The sequence below is a fragment of the Echinops telfairi genome, unplaced genomic scaffold, assembly GCF_000313985.2.
Source record: "Echinops telfairi isolate 266 unplaced genomic scaffold, ASM31398v2 ScPeMD7_7473;HRSCAF=8511, whole genome shotgun sequence".
Lineage (NCBI taxonomy): Eukaryota > Metazoa > Chordata > Mammalia > Afrosoricida > Tenrecidae > Echinops > Echinops telfairi.
Genome location: NW_022111377.1, coordinates 12209105 through 12222548, shown reverse-complemented (window position 1 = coordinate 12222548; position 13444 = coordinate 12209105). Strand labels below are relative to the sequence as shown.

Below are 13444 nucleotides of genomic sequence, written 5' to 3'. Positions count from 1 at the left end.
AGGCTACCCGCCACTGCAGGGGTTCAAAACTTACACCCAGCTCCGCTGATTTATGAGAAGCTATGACATGCTCAGTGTTCAAGACTCTCAGCTCTGTATCTTAGATTAAAAATAATGTTATATGAGTGTATGGATGTGTGTTTCGTCCTAATTTTTTTGCATTCAGTCAGCACGTTGGAGGTGGGAGATAAGGAGAACTAGATGGGGGCAGGAGTGGAGCCATAATACAAGAAAAAGCCTCCTCCCCACCTCTTATATCTCCACAAAGAGAAAAATGTCTGTAACTATCATGATGAACAGGCCTATGAACATGTTTTGGTTAAGTCAACTTATAGCCTCAAAGCAAATGCAGGATAAAGTCTGAAGGACACCTCAAAGCACTCACCGGAGAGCCATCGCTCCAAGTGAAGCCTTCGGAGGGGCTGGCGTAGGTCAATCCCAACCAGAACAGCTCGTGGTAGTTGGAGCCACTCCTGCAATACATTAGAGAAACGGAGCACAGAGGCCAGCGCATGAAACAAACCCGGTAACCTAGGAAGACTAACGAGATTGACACGTTACCTCCAAACCACACAGCAGCACACGAGACAAGAGACTTACATGATTAAATACAAAGGTACATCAAAAAGCGTTGTCATGCCATTTCCACTTCCTACGTGCATGAGCTTATTCCAAACAAAGTGTGTTCAAACATGCCTCTGTGATCAGTGGGTGGCTGCAGACAGGGGGTAATCTTGACAGATTCTCATAAAGGACAGACGTTTATGAAGAAGAAAGTTTAAGAAAATGAAAAACTACATTGGGAGTCAAAAGGCCTAGAAAACTAAGCCAAGGATTTGGATTTTTTTTTCCCCCCACCGCCACAAGGCACCTGCTCATTCTTTGAAGATATCAGGGGCTGTATTACAAGAACTTCACTGCTAAACCTTACCCCATCAACCCCACAGCCTGATCTTGCCCCTTCAGACTTTGATTGTTCTCCCAAACTCAAAGACCATTTTAAATGAATATAATTTGAGTCCCTCCTGGATGCTGGGCCAGCACTGTTAACCTGGGACTGACGTTAAACTGAAAAGTGCAGAAATCTTTGGAGAAAGGATAGAAAGTGCTTAGACCTAGAGAGAGGATGTGTTGTGAAACAATAACTTCACATTTTGACATTTTTTCTTTAATAAAGCTTTTGATAATTTCTAACAATACTTCCTGTCATCAGAACATTATGCAGATGTTGGTATAACCCACAGAGAGCCTGAAAATTGGCAGTGGTTCAACAACAAATAATTATAAAGCATTAAAAGGTGGTCGTTCATGCACTCATTTACCATGTATAAATTGAATGTCTCGTACTTTTATAGAGCAAACCATGGCTGGATTTATGCCTGTGACATTAAGCATGTGAAAATGAAACCAGGTCCAAAAGGCCCATGCATTTGGGATACAATGCAGATACTTACATTAGCATCACAAGCGAGCAATTTCAAAAACATAAGAATCCTCTCCATAGGCAGGAGCTGTTGGGCCTGGGGGCTCAGGATCATCATCTCAGGAGACAATGTTGGACCTGGGGGCTCAGGACCATCATCTCAGGAGACACTAAGATCAATTGGCTCAATACAGTCTACAAAGACACTGTTCTACATTCAACCCAGGGAGTAGTCACTGGATCTTAACAGCTCAATAGTGCTCAGCTAAAGTGCTCTATTGGTCTTTCCCCATCTGGAGCTAAGAGGAGTCAAAAAATGTGAAGACACGTGGAGACGGTCCACCTGCGTCCCAATGAATCGCATGACCTCAGGGTCCACAACTCTGAGACCAGAAGAACTAGAGCTTTGGGCTACCGAACTGGAAACTCACCACTCAAAAGGGATTATATTAGAAGGTCCTAGACAGTGTAGGGGACAAGTATGGAACAAAACCTAAATCCATTAAAAACAACAACAACCCTAGACTTGCTGGTCAGATACATATTGGTGAAACTCCCAGATGATGGCCCTTAGTCATCTTTCAGGGAATTATTTGCTCCATGGGTCAGCGATCAGTCCAATAATAAATGGTGACCAATAACACTGGAAACGTACAGCGTCCTTAGCACCATTTCTATGTGCTCAGAGGACAGCTTTTGACCCCGGGCAACATTCAGAAAGCAGGAAAGGTGAAGAAGGAAGAAGAAATGGAAACCGGAAACACGGGGCGGACGTGGGGTAAGTGATGCTGTGTAGTAAATATTGCACTGAAAGGAAATTAAATGTGTAAGAATGGTTGAATGAAAAGCTGATTTGCTCTGTAAGCCCTAGTATGATCTACAATAAAAGCAGGCAGTCTCAACGTCATTTGCACCAAATCCGTCAAAGGAAGGCCTGCAATAGAGAAGAGGTACTCACGTGATCAGCCGCCATATGGCTTGCTGCTCCTCTTTATGGTTGATGCTCGCCAGATCTCCACCCAACGCTCTGCAGAAATCCCGGGATTCAAACCAGGTTTTCTTGTCATGTTTCCCTTTTGTAAAAAGCTAAAAGCCATCGGATTTCCAGAGTTATTTTCCAACTCACAATTTATCACATCAAGAGAAATAATCACTTACTTTGGATGAAACGTTACTCATAGAGAGATAAGAAATTGCACTGGATCAAGACCATGTCATTCCCTTAGTCTAAAATCAGCTAATGCGTGTACACATCAGAGTAAGAAACTTTGGAGTGTGGTCTCGGTGTAAAAATCAAAGAGGAGTCAGTAGATTGAAATCTTCAAAGCTCCAGACACATGGGTTAGACTCGTGGTCGAAGGCAGGGTTAATTTGGTTAAGTGTGGAAATTGGCATCAAGATGGGAGGGAAAAAAATGAAAGAAACTTTTAACACAGAGAATTGAATAAGTGAGGAAAATTTTAAGGAAAATGGCATCTGAAATTATGCCTACAGCTTGTTTTGATGTTTTGCTTAGGTGATGTTGAGCTAATTCCAACTCATGTGTGTCAGAGAAGAATTGGGCGCCCTGGGGCTTTCAGAGCTGGTGTTTTAGACCTAGAGCCCCGGCCTTGCTTCTCAGGCCCCTTGGAGTGGATTCTCACCTCCACCCTTTCATGAGCAGCTGAGAGAGTCAACCTTCGCACCTGCCAGAGACCCCAGCTGGTTGGTCGTGTCCTCCACAAAATTGCTGTGGCTTCTTTCCCTTAGACTTATCAGTCTGAACTATTTAACACACGCCATAAAGGGCAATCGTCTGGCAGAGAGGTAAAACGTTGGATCATAAACTAAAGAAAATTTACTCATTAATAAAAGTATATCGCTGGGGGAGTATGCCAGGACTGCCAATGCAACCATGAAATGGGATGCACAGTGGAGCTCTGGGAAGCATCTATCAGTGTGCAAATCATGCATGGATCAGTGCGAGCGTTACTCGCATCCACCAACAGTAACCATTCCCGGCCTTGTGCCTTGTAAACCACGGGCCCCATCATCATGCTTTGTGGAAAATGGGTTTTGCTTCCATAAGAAGCTGCTTCCTAGGTGTCATCAGCAAATGAAGACACCCTCGACTCAAGTCTCACATGAGCGAAGTCCACGGAGTTTGAACAGAGCTTGTTTCCCCATCACTGACCCCTGAGATTCCGGGGTGCACCTCCTTTTGCTAGACCCGGAGTATACTGTTTTTCAGATGAAACTCACTACCACCTGAAGGTTGTTGATAATTCTGACACCCTGATTTTCCCAAAAGGTGGTCTACCTGTGTCCAGGCCAACGGCAGAGTATCCCAGGCCGCTCTCAACCCACACAATTCCTTGTATGATTTGGTGGACTTAGGAGCTCTGCACAACTCTGCTGCTTCTCCAAAACCTCCAGCAGCTCTCTGCTGACTCCCACCCTCAGAGCAGTGGCTGTGAACCTGACTTTTGTGTACCTCAGCGTAACCATTTCCTATTTACTACATTTCAGTATGCTTTCCACATACAATCAGTGGCCTTCATTTTAGTCGTCATCTCGTTCATCCCTCACCACTGTCCATTCCTAAATGTTTCCATCCTCCTCAACAGAAGCTCAAGGTCCCCAAGGCAGTGAGTCTCACTTGGCCTTCACCCCCTTCAGTTCCTGGTAACCGCTGATCAAGTGTTGCTCTCCACATGTGACTTGGCTATCCTAGCTATCTCGTCTGAGTGGAATTGGGATCATACAATATCTGCCCCTTTGTGACTGACCTATTTCACTCAACACAATGTTCTCAAGGTTCCTTTGTCTTTACGACAAAGATTTACTTTGGGCACCCTTCAAACCACCTCGACATTGGCCCATTACGTACACCAAACTTTACTCTTTTTTTTTTTTTTTTAACCAAACTTTACTCTTGACCGACCTTTCTGGATTGAACAGTTCGTGGATCTTTTGTTGTTACGAGTAAGAGTGACCAACTCAACAGTTGGCCGTATCCCCCTGGGACTAAACAAGATGGAGCAATCTCATCCCGATGCAAATTAGCCATGCCAGTTGTTCTTTATCGGCCGTGCCTCACAGTCCTAGCGGGCATGCCATGGACATATTTCCTTTCTCCCCACCATCAAATCGATGCTGCCTCATACCAGCCCGATTAGGACAGGAAACCCCTGTGGGTTTCCAAGACTGTAGCTTTTGATGGGAGTCGGTAACCCCATCTTTTTTTCCTCGGAGTGGAGTGGCTGGTAGTTTCAAATTGCCGACCTCGAGGTTAACAGTCAAATGTCTAACTGCTACACCGCCAGGGCTCCTTATAGTTAGTGCGTTTCGAGGGCTTGAATCAAAGAAAGTTCAGAAAGCAGAGTTTTAAAGAAGGATATCATTAAGTAGAAGATATTCTGTATTTGGCTAAGTGTGACCTTCTTTAGAAAATATTTAACTTACGAGAGAAAAAAAGACCCAAATGCATACTTCACTGGGTCCTTTGTTGGTTTATTTGTTTCCCGTTTTAGTTCTATTTTGCATTGTCTGATTGGCTGGTTATTTCACTGAACTTGATTGCACACAGAGAAAATGGATGGTCTAACCTAGGAATATATAAAATAACAGAGGAACTTCAAGTTGCCATTCAAAGGGTGCCGAAAGGTCATGTGCCCCTATGTATCAATGTTTTAATCTCCCATCATTCTGATCATCTGGGGTGAAGTCGGGAGCAAAAATGGAGCAGGACTTCTTGAATGCATATGCTGCCTTATTAGAGATTGATTATCAATTAATTGGTAATTAATTATCAATTGATTAATGCTTGGCTCTAGGCGTAGGACACACATGAGATGAACTAGTTCAGCATACCGGAGAAGAGACATGTCAGCACACAGGAGAAGACATGTGAGTGCAGACGAGACGGAGAAAGCCTTGGAGAAAGGAAAGACTCAGAGAGGGGTGAAACCTGCGGAGTATGGGAGGAGAGGCTTCCAGCAGCTCTGGCTTCCTGGTTGGCCTAAATGCCATGGGTCCCAACCTTAGCTGGCTGTTAGCTTCCACCCCCACAAAGAACTCTTTAAACACCATTGCCCAAGTCCCCTCCAGACCAATAAAACTGGCATGTCCCGGGATTCAGCTTGGACATTGGTGTGGTTACTATTTTAAAATTCCTGAATTAGCTCCTCAGCCTCAAGCATATTCCCAATCCATCCCCAGTTTAAGAGTTGTTCCTTACCTTGTAACACAAGCTTGAGTGACTGGTGGTGCCCCAATTCTCTGGGCATCTGGGCTCAGGAGTCGTGGTCGGCTCTGGTGGGCGAGTGACTCCTTCTGCCCAGTGTTTGCACACAAATTTTACCTTCTCCTCACATTTCAAAACTTCCCATAGTCCCCCTGCACTTCCCGTTCTCATGGCAACACACCCTGCTTTCCGTCCTGCACAGAAGCATAAAGTGGGATTCATTCAACTGGTGCTGGCTAAAAGCCGGAGCACGCTCTCAGAAGACACTCTGTAAATGGAGTCAGAGGGTATGGTGAAATAAGTCTATGTGAGAAAGGAGGAGCTGGAATATTCGACGATGGACAGGAGCTATTTTGAACATTTACTTACCGTTTGTGTGCCTGATATCCCCAACTGAGTGATGATTCAAAATGTAAGGGTTTTCATAATAGTCTGTCTCCCCATTATCTAGAAGGATAGTTTACCATACACCCTCCATGATTACATTATGTTAGTATGGTAAAATTTGCCTTCATGGCAAAAATAATCGCGCGATGTTTCTTTCTGATTTAAACTTCTTAGAGTCCATTCGTAGGGTCCATGGAGGTCTCTGTGGGCAGTGGGATGAAGCCACACTTCAAAGACAAACACACTTGAGTCAGAGAATCATTCTGATTTTGTTCCATCGTAAAATCAAGGGTCACCACTGACGTTAGAGAGTTGTGGTGGATACATCATACGCAATGAAGACTGTTCTACCCTTCAAATTTGTAATTCTGTCGTACCGTCATGGTTACTTCCACAATGTCCTCGAGACAGAGCTGTACGTGCATCAGAATTCCGTGTTGCTCATGCTGTTAGCTGCCAAAGAGACGGTTCTGACTCACAGCGACTCTCAACAGAACAGAACATCCAGTCCTATGTCCTCCTCCCCACTGTTGGTAAGTTTGAGCACGCTGTTGTTCATCGGAGGTAGCTTTTTATGATCGTTATGTCCAGAGCTATTGTTGAGACGTTATTCTCAACGTCTTGGGAAGGTAAGCCCTTCCCAAAGTTTTATCTAAAATCCTTGTCTCCGTTCTCTCATTCCTGTGGCTAGTCCTCTTCCTTCGGCAGTACCGAACAACGACACTTGCTCACCCCGGAGTTGATGACTGAGACTGCCGCATCTGTCATCCCACCACATGCCACAGTGTTGCCAGCGGCTCCGGTGCCCACTGTGCCTAACGCTGCACCCTCGGGCAGCAAGGACAGCCTTCCTCAAGAGAGCGCCACCAGCCTCCAATGAAGCAGAAAATTTAAGGTCGGTCACACTAACTTGTGGCTCCCCCTGGACTCCGCTTTGTTCCCTAAAGAATGTCAGGATGAGCCTCTCAGACTCCTACTGCTGAAAGAGCAACGCTGGCCAAGTGAAAGTCTCACCTAAAAGGTAAGACTTACCACTCCAATCAGCAGAAATAGAAGAAAGAATGCAGTCAGCTCTGAATCTGTTCTCGTGATAAAAAACAAAAAATTGAAATTTGACTAGTTTTTCAAAAAGTTCAGTGTTAAATTACTATTTTGTTTCCTTACTGATAGTTGAGAACAGAAACTAGAGAAACTATGGTTTGTATTTGTGAAGCCCAGTATTGAATTCATATGGGAACACCTCTTTTTCTACCTTTTCCGCCTGTGTACAACAAAGCATTTGCTTTAAGCAATGTTGACTCTCCTGAATATCTTCTTTTCATTTTGCACGAGGGGACTCCAAAATGTTGGTGGAAGAATTCCATGACTTTATAATTCCCTTCTTGCACGAGTGCTTTGGAAAAGCTTCATATAATGTGATAGGCACTGGTCATATCAGCACACGAAGAGTACTTTTCAGTCTCGTTCGTATAAATTATTGAGACCCTCCCATGCAGAAGGCAGAGACAAATCTACAGGGAGGCGGAGTGGCATTGGTCCAAACAGCACCGAGGGGAGAGCTGCCCAGAGTGGCGTCTGGCTCTGTGCTCAGGAGCAGACTCGTCACATAAACTTTCCGAGTTCCAGTTTCTCATCATGAAAAGGAAAATATTTAAACTTAAGCTTGCCCATTTCTCCTGGAATGAAATAAATCCCCCTGGTGGTGCAGTGAGTGATATGTTGGGCTGCTCATCACAAGGTCAGCAGTTAGAGGCCAGCAGCAGCTCCTCCAGAGAAAGATGAGGCTCTCGGCTCCTGGACAGAGTTGCAGCCATGGTCACCCTATGTAGGGTCGCCGATGAGGAGGAATTGATACAGTGAGAGTGGGTTTCAAAGTTATGTTTTGGACTTAAAGGTATCAACAGAAATTCAAACATGGCCATTGAGTTGATTCCAAATTCTCATACCCTTAAAGGACAGTGTCGAACTGCCCTTTCGTGGGTTTCCAAGACTGAAGTCTTCATGGAAGCAGAGGGTCACGATTTTCTTCCGTGGAGCTCCAAGTGGCTTGAACCACCAACCTTTCAGTTAGTAGCAAGGGTGGAACCGTGGCATCACCAGATTAGCCGATAGAAGACATCCAAGAAGGAGTGTCGTGTTTACCGCTTGCTCCACAACCCAGGCGCACTACTGTCTGTCTTCAGAGTTGAGGGGAAACATTTTCTATTCCTTTAGCAGAATGCAGTGTTTAGATTTCAGAAGCAAATGCTCCACATAGGACACTGGTGACCATCTAGCATTTCATAAGTATTTTTTAAATATGTCCATCAGATAGTCTAACAAATTTCTCTTGTTTTTGTTTGTCTTTTTCCTGACCTTAGGACATCGAAAAATAAATGGGAAGTCAAAAAGAAAGAAGGCAAAACAAGGGAGAAAGAAATACAAGGTATTACTAAAAGCATAATTAATCTACACAATCTAGTCCCACATGGAACCATGGCTGGCAGGACAGACAAGTGGGTTGCATGAGGGCCTCCTACCCGGCATATCCGAGTTCCAGTGGGTGAACTGAACCTCTTCTCCGATGGTCCACTGAAAAGTGCCTTTGCTTTGTACATCCGAGAGTCCAGTCCAGAAATATCTCTCAGGTCTCAGTCCAACCAAACTCGTCAGAAAGGCTTGCTCATATCTTTGAAAAACACAATTCTTATTATAATTAAGTATAGAAATAACTTCTAGAGAAAGTGTTTTGTATAATTGCTTCCTAATTATCAACATGAACAATATCTCAGTGCTATTAATGAGATATCAGTTAGTTGGTAATTCAAATTTTTTCATTAAATGTTTGTGCAATATATGTTGTGAAAATCTGTATGAAGAAACATGAAAGAGGAAAGTGTCATAGAGCTAGCTGAGTGGATAAAATCCTTCAAATAGATTCTGTATATGTTGCTTGGTTCTTTATCAGCCCTTCTATCTGTCCCCAAACACATTATTCCTTGCAATATAAGAGAATTCTGAAAACACACAGGCAAATAGGATCACATTCCTAAATAATTTATTTACAAGTGCAGTCTGCTTTTCAAATAGGTCAAATACTGTAAATCAAATAGGTTTACAGTCTGCTTTTCAAATAGGTCAAATACTGTAAATCAACTCTTGATGAACCAAATTGAGTTATATTATCAAGAATAATATTACTTGATATTATTAATAATATAAATGGAAAACTGTACACAAATCCCTTCAATTCCATGCTCAGATCTCAGTTTAGAAGAAAAAAGAGAACAAGAATGAGAGAAAATATCGAGAGAGAGAGAAAAGCAGAGACCAACATGGAAAGTATTGGTAGCAAAACCACAAACTCCCACACATTTCTCTCTGTTTTCCTCTACCTATTTGTTATCATCTGGGAGAGAGAAAATATGACTGACAAACATAAACTATGTTAGAAGAAATTTGTGTAGTTAGAAATACAGGGTGCATAGTAGTGTAGTTATAAGAAAAAGAAATGGGGGGTGGAAACCCTTGAAGGAAAAGAAAGTGGTGTCCAGTGTTTCAGGGAAGTACGTAACCATACATGATTCCAAAGAGAGTCAGGGGGAAATATAGACAGGGCTGATCATAACAGACATACATTTGGCTCTTCAACAACAACAACACTGCTATTGGTTGATTCCCCAGGGTTTCTGAGGCTGTGCATCTTTACAGGAGCAGACAACCTCCTGTTTCTCCTACCGAGTGACCGGTGGCTTTGAGGCAAAGATCTTGTGGTTAACCACCCAATGCTTGTTAACCACTGCTGCTGGATTAGTTTCAGTCCATAAAGGAACAAACCCCCAAATGAAAACTTCTATCTTAATGAAGTGTTCTTAAATGTCTGAAAGCTGAGTTTCTCAACAGCTTCTGAGCTGCTGACTATTAAATAAAAGAAAACAATTTTAAAACCAAACCTAAAATGTCGTGTAGAGTGCATCCATAGGCCAGAAGGTCACTTACAATGCAGCTTCAGCACACTTCGAAAGAGAACTCACTGCCATTGAGTCAATTCTGACTCATAAGGACCCTATCAGACAGGGTCGAACTGAAACTGTAACTTTTTACAGTGGAAAGCCTCGCCTTTTGCTCAAGAAGCAGCTGGTGGTTTCGAACTGCTGACCTTGAGTTTAGCAGCCCAATATGTAACCAACCACTAGGCCACCAGAGCTTCTGAGCACATTCCTAGGGTTCTTAAAGATGAGCAGTTCACCTTCTTCTCCTAAGATTAAAAGTATCTGTGCTCTGACTCTTCGATTCTAGTATTACATCACAGAACTAATTTTGTCCATGACAGAATATATTGCTTAAGGATAAGTTTTTTTATAAAGAGTATGTGAGAGACCTGTTGACCGTTTTTTCTCTTTTAGGAATTGTTTTCTCCTCCCCAGGGGATTTTTGTTCGTTTGTTTCTTTTTCTGATTGAATCAGCAGATGATATTCTTGCGTGTCAAATTTACTCATGGCTTTGGGACTATGGGACTTTTAAATATTCATGGTGTGGGAAACAGAAGCATGAACCCATACAGTGTGAGCTTAATCACCTAAAATTGTATGTCAGTCATTTATATACATACACAGGCTGTAGAAAGATGTGTCAAACTGTAATTATCAAATCATCAAACTGATTCTGGATGCCTGTTGTGTCCTTTGCTTTTTGCTCTTGGCTATTCAGTTTTCTATATTGCACAAAAAAAGCTTGACAAGAAAAAACGGAATTCTGAAAACGTGCATGGAGTCTATATTGCCTATAGAATAAAGTTAGCTTGCTGACACATGCAAAAAAGGGGACTGTGAGAATCCTATGACAACTTTCATTTTTACCCAACAATTGTTTTATATCAACATTTCCCCAAAATGAGTACTGGGTTCATCTTGGGAGACCGGAAACAGAATGTACTGTGTTAACTCAATAATTCATGATTTCTTTACTGCAAATGAAATGGGCCCCCTTTACGTCTGCCCTTGAGCTTTGCAAAGAGAGGGTGGACCATAACTAAGCACTGCACTCTTAAAAAGGCGCGCTGCTGGTGTAATGGCTAAGTGCTCCGCTGCTAATTAAAAGGTGAGCCGTTCAAACCCACCAGTCCCTCTGCAGGAGACAAGACCTGGGGGCTTGCAGGAAAGCTTGGGGGCAGGTCTACCCTGTCCAGTAGGATCACTATGAGTCGGAATTCACTATGAATCAATAACTACACACTCTTCCGGTGGATGAGACCTTCGAGGTCAAAATAACCCCCTCACCCACATCAGCACCCAGGGAAGTGCGTTCAGTGCCTGGAATCCCTGAACGCACCATTTCTAAGAGGATCCTTGGAAGCTGTCGCTAAAAGTGCTCTTTTCCTGAGATGAAATCTTACACCCTGTTTGTTCGGATGTCCTCCTGCGGCCCTGATCAGAACAAGCAGGCCGGGAAAATAAGCCATTGCATACCACGATTGCGTCTGTTGTTAGATTTTTCCAACCTAAATAAGCCCAGGACTTTCAACCATGGCCCTAGTCACTAAGCCGCGGGGATAGTTCTCAGCGTTGCTGTTCCTCCACAGCAGTGAAGGCCCATTTTCAACCGTAGCCCCCATATGGAATGAAATGTCCCAATCTACAATCAGAGTCGAGTGCAGTAGCAAAAGGTTTGAATTTTAGAGAGTTGAATTAGAAATGGAAAATAGTGAATTTCCTTCACTCAGAAAACCAGGGAGAGCATCAGTTCACCCTAAGCTTCTAATTCGTTTCTAAAACCCCAACTCCATTCACGTAAAGAGACAAACTAATCCACACTGCGCATATCCTGGGCTTACGTAACTGCCTCATTTGGAAACAGAAATCCACCCATGTATCTCTTATATTTTGCCTGGTTGGGTTCACCTCATGCTGACTCGTCTAGGGCTTCGGGAACTTGTGCTATTCAGTATCCGAAGGAGCCCCGGTGGCACGGTGCATGGCAGTGGCTTTATCACTATATGAGGCATACAGCTAAGATGTATGTCTTCCGGACTTGGGCTATGAAGGTCTCTCGTGTTTTCGTTATTGATTTTTTATCATTTATTGAACAAATACAGGAACCGTAGACTCTCCGGGGAAGGCCTTCAGCCAGCCGGCCATAGATGCCCTCATCCGGTGATTTCCATATCTGGCGAATGACTAAGCATCACTTTGGAAGCTCTAAAATGCAGGTGGCCAAACCGGTGCCTCGGCCACAGGGAGCCCAGCTCACTGGAGCCAGGTCCCTGTGCTCCGTAATGTTGACAGACCTGCACGCTGAGAAGGCCCTGCTCTCCACAACCCTGTGGGAAACTTGTTGGCTATCTATGCTGTCAATCTGACTTGACCCATGTGTCTTTTTGTATTCAAAAGGATATGGCGGGGGCATGTAACAAATGATCGATTATCTTACATTTGCTAGGTCCCAGGAACTTTCTTTCCTATCATTCTGGTAAACTTAGCAAAGAAAATGGCAAGTCTAAATGTACCTTTATTATGGGAGGGAGTGGTCAAGAGAGGAAGTGGGTCTTTCCGCTGGCAAATGCGACTCACTTTCCTGCTTCCACATTATGGCGCTATGCTCCCACAAGATAAAAGCCAAACGCCCTCGCGACAAGTCAGCTCTGACCTGTGGCAACCCTGTAGGGCAGAGTAGAACTGCAATGCCTCTTGGGATTTCTAAGACTAAATCTTTATGAAAGCAGAAAGCCTCATCTTTCTTCCAAAGAGAGGCTGGTAGGTTTGAACTGCCGACCTCGTGGCTAGCAGCCCAATGTGTAACTCCATATTCTAACATTAAAAGTTCTATCTTTTAATTACATGTACTAAATTCTCATAAAGTCACTGTTCTGAACATTGCTTTGTAGTACTATGGGTAGCATAATTTAGGTTTAGGATAAAGATAATATTTCAGTGCTCTTACCTTTACCTATAATACCTAAAATGATTTATAATTTACTCTAAACTTTCAACCATATTTAGATGTTTCTGAAAAGTTTTCACCATATTACGTATCTTAAAATTAAAGTGGTTACATACCTGTCTTCAACAGTCGTTAGATAAGCTTTCTCATTCCCACAGGTTTTGTTTGCTTCTGTAAATGTTGAAAGCGTGTGTCCAATCAGATAGCAGTAAAATCCATGTTTTTTCCAGCCCTGTTAATTGACAAGCGATAAAAAATGAGCTGACTACATTATTATTTATTACATAATATTATTTAGAAACTCCCCTAAGAGTCTCTTGAAACTTAGATTAATAAATGATGGAAATGTCTACAGAACAGAGATCTCAATAATTTGAAATGCAATGATGATCTTTTATGTGAATATCAAAAATAGCTCATTGGAGTGGGAAGTAATTTCTTCATTTGTTGAGATATATTCCATCAAAAATCATTTATGAGACAATAACTA

The 13444-nt window shown here is 43.0% G+C and overlaps 1 protein-coding gene across 1 annotated transcript in view; it reads right to left on the bottom strand.

The window, feature by feature from the left end:
* The window catches only part of MRC1 (mannose receptor C-type 1), a 101320-nt gene that overhangs the window by 31008 nt on the left and 56868 nt on the right, over positions 1–13444 (bottom strand). The window contains exons 10-14 of the mRNA XM_045285614.1: positions 13071–13186; positions 8555–8703; positions 5643–5842; positions 2382–2509; positions 386–473 (exon numbers count right to left, since the gene is read on the bottom strand). Of these exons, the coding sequence (XP_045141549.1) occupies positions 386–473; positions 2382–2509; positions 5643–5842; positions 8555–8703; positions 13071–13186 (681 nt within the window). The remainder of the gene's footprint in view (positions 1–385; positions 474–2381; positions 2510–5642; positions 5843–8554; positions 8704–13070; positions 13187–13444) is intronic.